Raw genomic sequence first — 8,432 nt, 5'->3', positions numbered from 1 at the left:
AACTAGTTAAATAGAAGAACTTTTTATGTGATAAAATGTTGAAATATATTTTAGGTTTGTTGGATTAATAATTGTATTGGGTTACTAATTAGTTTAAACTCACTTATCTTACATAAGAAACAATCATTTTAAATTTAATTTTCATTATTAAAACATGTGTAAATAGATTAGTTAGTTAACTAGGAGTTAGGTAGAGTTAAATCTCCTACATTTTTTATACAATGGGTTGATTAATTTATTTGTAATCCAATTCATTCAATATCGCACATTCAATGCTACCCATACAATGAATGAAATTCATATTCTTTTATCGCTCTTTCATTTTTAATATGGTATCAGAACAAAATAATTATGACTTCCATGATGTAAAGGAAGAGAGTTGTTCAAGGAAAGAAGTGTTGGAAGAAGAAAGTGTAATTGTTGAAAGGATGCTTATACTTCTGAGTTCAACAACTAGGTTTTAAGCCAAAATCAAACAGTCCATATTCATCTTCTTGCTCTTTTTATTTATCAACTCTTTCACATTATTCTCTTGTTATTCTTGAGAAAAAATTACTCATATTTTATCATATTCGTCTCTTGATATTCTTGAGTAAAATTATTCATATTTCATCATATTCTTCTTTTGTTATTCTTGAACATTTTCATCATATTATTTTATTGTAATTCTTGTGCAAAAGTTGCTCAAATTTTATCAAATTCTTTTGCCAAGAAACCAAAATGGTATTCTTGAGCATTATAATTCATAAACATGTATTGTTCATATTTTATCATATTCTAGGTTTCTCTCATTTTTTTGTCCAAGAAAACAATAAGGTGTTCTTAAGCAATAATATCATTTTATCTCATTTGATCTTTTTTCTATTATGTTGGTTCTTAGTAAGCAATATCATTACTTTCAATGTAAATTCATTTTCTTCTAAGAATTCTTCAATTTCTTCTCCTAGCATAATCTTTGTACTATGAAACTGTGTACTCTGATATAGAGCAGCAATGGCAAACAAGGAAGAATTGTACTTTTTCTAGATTTTGTGTGTTAGAATTTTTTGGGCTAGTATTTTTTTTGTGTAATGGGAATTTGTTGGGCGTTGTACATTATTCTGGTTTCTTTTTTCTATGAGATGATAAAACTATCAAAGTATTTTTTGCCATTTGCCATAGAGTCCCCCAATGTGCCCAATCCTCTATTTAGTGGGAATTGGACATGTGTTTAAATAAACAAATTTATACCATCAATATTTTTTTAAGTATTAAGAAGAGATATTCCCTCTCATAATTCAGTTCATTTTTTTTCTATGTTTACAACATTAATGGTCTTTTTTAAATTAGAAATCTGAATTTAATTTTTTATCTTAATTAAAAAATCTGAATAGGTATTTTTGGGTCTAATGGCCCATTAGAAAATGTCATTTTTACTCTAAAAATAGCTCAAAAAAATTATAAAACCAAAACGTTAATGTAATATCCAAAATTGAGTAAAATAATTATTTCAGGTCCATAAAAATTAAACATAGCTAAAGGACTCGTTTTGAGCAGAAATTTTATAAAACCCTTAAAGTTATTGTATTTCCTTACATCTGTCTAAATAATTGTATTATTTTTAATAAGTTGCCAAAATATCTATTTGAATGTCATCTTCCCTTTAATTTTGGGAAATTTGGATATGTGATTTTTTAAAATTGATTTCTTCCTTTAAAAGGCTAATACGTGATCATTAAGTCACTAACCCTTCTTATTTTTATTTAAAAAATAAAACGAAAATACGAGATAAAAAAGAAAAAATAATTTGATATCCTTAACTTATTCTGATTGCAACTATTATTGTATTAAAAAAATGCAACCCAATCAAATTGATATGAATTTTTTTTAGTTGATCCGTGCATATTTTCATATTACAATCCTTGATTAATTCTATTGATAAACTTTGATGAAATCAAATTTAATTTTTTTTTTATCAAAGTGATTTATTTAACCTAATCAATTTGATATGAAAATTATTGGATTTGATTTAGTTTATATATTTCCAAATTGTAATCTTTAATTTATTAATGAAAGTAAATCTCCAAATATTCAATTTTTTATCATAATATGAAAAATAATTTTTTTGTCATGAATAATTTTGAAGAAGTATTATTGGACAGAACAAAATTGAGTCACAGTTGTCCCATCTTTACTTGTTGCTTAGTAGATAGTTAGAAACTGGGGTTTGAGAGATATTATGGTAAGTAACTAGTAAAGAAATAAACAATCATTTCATCAAGGTTGAGAATATCAGCTCATTAATACTTTGGATGATGGGGAAAACCTTTAACTTGGTAAAGTAGTTCATGATTTTACTGTGATATGATGGACCGAAGACTTTTTGAAGCAGTTCTCAATTTTACTATGGTTGAGCAGGGGCATTTCCCAATTTTGTTGTGTTGAAAAAAAGATTTGTTGAAGAAATTTCAGATTTTGTTGTGTTGGAACACATATTTGTTGAAGTAGTTCCTAATTTTGATGTGGTGAGCCAGGGACTTGTGATACACTATATTAATAGAATCTAAAATATCAATAATTTTATTTATTTATTTTTAATGGTTAGAATATATATAATAATTTAACATATATTTATAAAACTTATATATATTATCTATATTATTTAATATAAACATATTTTATTTGTGTATTCAATCCTTTACTTTAGAATTGAAAGTCTTCCTTTGTGTACTATATCATCCTTCACCAATTTTGATGTGGTGAGTTAGGAATTTTGATGTATTAGATCTACTCACTAGTTCTCAATTGGATTTCCTTACTAAAATGTAGAATAAATTTTTAATTTACTCTTGAAGTAAGTGGATCATAGAACAAACTAATTTTTATTTCATCTATAATTATATAATTCTCTTTATGGAGGGTATCATGCACAAAATTTATTGTATGACACAAAAAACATTACTTTTTTCAATGAAACATATATGGCATGTGATACAATAAATTTTGTGCATGATATGCTGGACAAAGAGAATTATATAATTATAGATGAAATAAAAATTGGTTTATTTCATTATCCACCTACTTTAAGAGTAAATTAAAAACTTATTTTACATTTTACTAAGGAAATTCAATCATTTGAGAACTAATGAGTAGATGTAAATCATTACATTTCCTTAGAATAAATAATTAAGATATAAAATAAGTTTTTTTCACTTACTCTTGGACTACGTAGATCATCTCTCTCCCATTAAAACCATGCACTCCACTAGTCCACTCTGAAATCTGGCCAACTGTTGTTTCTGGAAAAGTTACATTTCTAGTATAGTTTGACTGCCTTATTACCACTCTGGTATAACTTTTTAAAATATTACGAAACTAGTATACTTTTTATTAAAATCGTGTATAGGGTACACGATTCCTGGGAAATAGCTTCTGCCCCACCAAAATCGTGTATGGGGTACACGAGATTTATTTTCTCTCTCCAAATCTCGTGCACCCCATGCACGAGGAAATTCGAAAATTTAATTAATACACTAACTATACTAAATATATTTTCAAATGCATGTAAAATTCAAATTTCGAAGTGCACATGCAATTGTCATTCAATGTTTCTTGTCATTGAATCTTCAATAGTGTGTGTCATAGCATGCATGCTTTTTTATGACACAAGAGGCATGCATTGGTCATTCAATGGGTGTAAGATTTAATATGTCATTGCATTGGAATCTGAGTGTACATGGATTAGTCATTCAAAGTGTGTCATATAATACATTTTATTGAAATTCGAATTATATTCAAAACTAATTAATGAATAGGAATTTAGGTTAGTAAGAAATTAAAATTAATGATCTTAATTAGTGAAATTCGAAAATTTAATTAATACACTAACTATACTAAATATATTTTCAAATGCATGTAAAATTCAAATTTCGAAGTGCACATGCAATTGTCATTCAATGTTTCTTGTCATTGAATCTTCAATAGTGTGTGTCATAGCATGCATGCTTTTTTATGACACAAGAGGCATGCATTGGTCATTCAATGGGTGTAAGATTTAATATGTCATTGCATTGGAATCTGAGTGTACATGGATTAGTCATTCAAAGTGTGTCATATAATACATTTTATTGAAATTCGAATTATATTCAAAACTAATTAATGAATAGGAATTTAGGTTAGTAAGAAATTAAAATTAATGATCTTAATTAGTGAAATTCGAAAATTTAATTAATACACTAACTATACTAAATATATTTTCAAATGCATGTAAAATTCAAATTTCGAAGTGCACATGCAATTGTCATTCAATGTTTCTTGTCATTGAATCTTCAATAGTGTGTGTCATAGCATGCATGCTTTTTTATGACACAAGAGGCATGCATTGGTCATTCAATGGGTGTAAGATTTAATATGTCATTGCATTGGAATCTGAGTGTACATGGATTAGTCATTCAAAGTGTGTCATATAATACATTTTATTGAAATTCGAATTATATTCAAAACTAATTAATGAATAGGAATTTAGGTTAGTAAGAAATTAAAATTAATGATCTTAATTAGTGAAATTCGAAAATTTAATTAATACACTAACTATACTAAATATATTTTCAAATGCATGTAAAATTCAAATTTCGAAGTGCACATGCAATTGTCATTCAATGTTTCTTGTCATTGAATCTTCAATAGTGTGTGTCATAGCATGCATGCTTTTTTATGACACAAGAGGCATGCATTGGTCATTCAATGGGTGTAAGATTTAATATGTCATTGCATTGGAATCTGAGTGTACATGGATTAGTCATTCAAAGTGTGTCATATAATACATTTTATTGAAATTCGAATTATATTCAAAACTAATTAATGAATAGGAATTTAGGTTAGTAAGAAATTAAAATTAATGATCTTAATTAGTGAAATTCGAAAATTTAATTAATACACTAACTATACTAAATATATTTTCAAATGCATGTAAAATTCAAATTTCGAAGTGCACATGCAATTGTCATTCAATGTTTCTTGTCATTGAATCTTCAATAGTGTGTGTCATAGCATGCATGCTTTTTTATGACACAAGAGGCATGCATTGGTCATTCAATGGGTGTAAGATTTAATATGTCATTGCATTGGAATCTGAGTGTACATGGATTAGTCATTCAAAGTGTGTCATATAATACATTTTATTGAAATTCGAATATATTCAAAACTAATTAATGAATAGGAATTTAGGTTAGTAAGAAATTAAAATTAATGATCTTAATTAGTGAAATTCGAAAATTTAATTAATACACTAACTATACTAAATATATTTTCAAATGCATGTAAAATTCAAATTTCGAAGTGCACATGCAATTGTCATTCAATGTTTCTTGTCATTGAATCTTCAATAGTGTGTGTCATAGCATGCATGCTTTTTTATGACACAAGAGGCATGCATTGGTCATTCAATGGGTGTAAGATTTAATATGTCATTGCATTGGAATCTGAGTGTACATGGATTAGTCATTCAAAGTGTGTCATATAATACATTTTATTGAAATTCGAATATATTCAAAACTAATTAATGAATAGGAATTTAGGTTAGTAAGAAATTAAAATTAATGATCTTGACCTATATAAATACCACTACCCACACCCATCAAAACACTACAACATTTTTCCTCACTTCTTTATTTTTACTTTGTCTTCATTGCTTCTTCTAAGTCATTTGTTTGTATTCCTTACTTCTTTAAGGTAAATATATTACTTCAATAACTACAACTATTATTAATGTTATAATTACCATTATAATGAAATGTCTGATATATATAATTTTTTCTTTGATGTAGATGTCTATCATAAGAGATATTGTTAGTGATTTCAGTGATGAGGATGACATTGACTTATGTGATGACGTTAATGAGGAGGATGATGATGTTAATGAGGAGGATGATGTTGAGATTAATACTAGTCAACCAGACGGTAACATAACATATATTTCTCCATCGTGTTTTTTTCATGATACTAATTCTCAGGCTGGTCGTGACTATCGACCAGGATTAACTACCTTAAGGAATGAATATGATTTATTTGTTGGGATGCAATTTGAGTCTAAAGAAGCAACAATAGATGCAATTAAACAATTTCATATTCATAACTCTTTTGACTATGTTGTTAAAATTTCAAGGCCACATATATTTGTAGCTCAATGTAAACATTTTGGAGCAGGATGTGAATGGCGAGTTCGTGCATCTTTTAGTGTAAAACGTGGTGTTTGGGAAATAAAAAAAATTGATGGAACACATACTTGTGTATCCACTATTGTTTCTCAAGATCACTCTAAACTAAACTCATCATTCATTTCAAACTGTATAATTAATTTGGTATCCGAAGATCCAGGTATACCAATTAAGGCACTTGTGAAAGAAATTGTAAGTCGTTTTGGATATACTGTAACTTATAGAAAAGCTTGGACTGCGAAGCAATTAGTCATGAGCAGAATTTCTGGTGACTGGGAGGAATCATACAATGAGTTACCACGTTGGATGAACGTTGTCCAACATTTTGCCCCGGGTACAATTGTTCGTTATGAAGCATCTCGTAACTATGTAAATGGTGTTGAAGATCCAAATGCTTTCATTCTTGACAGGGTATTTTGGGCTTTTAAGCCATGCATTGAAGGGTTTGCATTTTGCAAACCAATTCTACAAGTAGATGGGACATTTTTGACCGGAAAATACACTGGAACGTTGCTCATAGCAAGTTCACAAGATGGTAACAGACGTATCTTTCCAGTCATTTGTCATTGTTGAAGGAGAAACAAAGGAAGCATGAGAGTGGTTTTTTTACAACCTTCGAACTTTTGTTACCCCACAACCAAACATCTGTATAATATCAGATAGAGGTACAGGGTTGTTGGGTGCACTTCGTACCGAGTTGCCTAGATGGTGTAATAGTAAATCAGTTTATTGTATTCGTCATCTTGCCAGCAATTTCAACAAGGAGTTTAAAGATTCCGATCTTAAAGAGAAAGTTATTCAAATGGGTATTACATTTTTCAAATCTTTCATGTTTGGTATATATTTATACATATATTTTAACTTAATTAATTAATTAATTTTTTTGTAGGATATGAGTTAATGCGACCACGTTTTGAGCGGATGCTTAGTGCATTGCGTGAAAAAAATGCAAGGGCAGCAGAATGGTTGGATCATATCCCTAAAGAGAAATGGGCTCAATGTTACGATGAAGGGAGTTGTTACGGCCATATGACTACCAACCTTGCAGAATGCATTAATGGTGTTTTGAAAGGTTCTAGAGCTCTCCCCATCACTGCCATTGTCCGAACAACATATTACAGACTTAATTCATGGTTTGTTGATCATAGAGATGAAGCTATTAATATGATTAAGGCAGGACATACATACTGCGAAGAGTTGACAAATGTGATTAAAGAAAATCAACGTCAATCTACATGTCAACTTGTGCGCAGTTTTTCAAGGGAGACGGGGGTAGCCGAGGTTGAAGTTGCTTCTAGATCAGCTGCTAGACATTCTAGAGTCTATACAGTGAAACTAGCCGAAAATTGGTGTGATTGTGGAGAGTTTCAATCATTGAGATTGCCATGCTCTCATGCAATTGCTACTTGTTCAACACTAAATTTAGATTGTGGACAATTTATTTCACCAATGTATCAATTAGATAATATTTTGAAGGTCTATGGGATTCACTTTCAGCCAATCGGTAATGAAGAATATTGGCCTCCTTATTCAGGACCCTCATTCATTCCTAATCCTGTTATGCGTAGGAAGAGAACTGGAAGACCAAAAACGAAACGGATACATAATGAAATGGATGAAGTTCAATCTCAACGGATTAAAAAATGTGGATGGTGTAGGACTGAAGGACATAACAGAAAGAATTGTCCATTCCGAATGAGGGAAGTCGGTGAGAGTTCTAGGCAACCCGGTAATAATGAGTAGTTAATATAATATTATGAATATGTTTTAAGTCATTGTGTATGATGTGTTTTAAATTAATATGTATGAATCTGTTTGAAATCAATGTCTATGAATCTCAATAAATAACCTTATTTTACATCATACAAAATAAAAATATAGTATAAATCAAAAACCCTAATTATACAAAACTCTCATCTAAAATTCCAAAAAAACTTCACCATTTTAGATTTCAAAGTGATACTTGTAACTGAATGAATAATCTTAGTTTACATCATACAAAATAAAAAATATAATACAAATAATAATCTATAATTTTGATATAACTCATACAACTCAAAAACCAGAAAAAATTCTTAAAAACCTGGATCGGAAACACCGGTCCAAGGCAAAGAAAAAAAAAGAAAAAAAAAATTGGAAGGGGACTCGTGGATGGGGTGCACGAGATTTGGAGAGAGAAAAGAAACTATTTCCCAGGAATCGTGTAACCTATACACGATTTTAATAAAAAGTATACTA

The 8,432-nt window shown here is 29.2% G+C and overlaps 2 protein-coding genes across 2 annotated transcripts; both read left to right on the top strand.

Annotated features, from left to right (window-relative positions):
- LOC109344651 lies at positions 5,805 to 6,767 on the top strand. Its single transcript, XM_019583407.1, has one exon. The coding sequence runs from the start codon at positions 5,805 to 5,807 to the stop codon at positions 6,765 to 6,767; it is 963 nt and encodes a 320-aa protein (XP_019438952.1).
- Positions 6,754 to 7,937, top strand: LOC109344650. Its single transcript, XM_019583406.1, has 2 exons — positions 6,754 to 7,000; positions 7,084 to 7,937. Exons 1-2 carry the CDS (start codon positions 6,997 to 6,999, stop codon positions 7,935 to 7,937), a joined length of 858 nt encoding a protein of 285 aa, XP_019438951.1. The 5' UTR covers positions 6,754 to 6,996.

This window comes from Lupinus angustifolius, chromosome LG04 (assembly GCF_001865875.1).
Source record: "Lupinus angustifolius cultivar Tanjil chromosome LG04, LupAngTanjil_v1.0, whole genome shotgun sequence".
NCBI classification, from domain to species: Eukaryota; Viridiplantae; Streptophyta; class Magnoliopsida; order Fabales; family Fabaceae; genus Lupinus; species Lupinus angustifolius.
Note: the sequence above shows the minus strand (reverse complement) of the source record. Positions and strands in the feature narration are given on the sequence as shown.

Coding starts and splice junctions, on each gene's coding strand:
- LOC109344651 (XM_019583407.1), top strand. CDS start 5,805: ATGTCTATCATAAGAGATATTGTTAGTGATTTCAGTGATGAGGATGAC.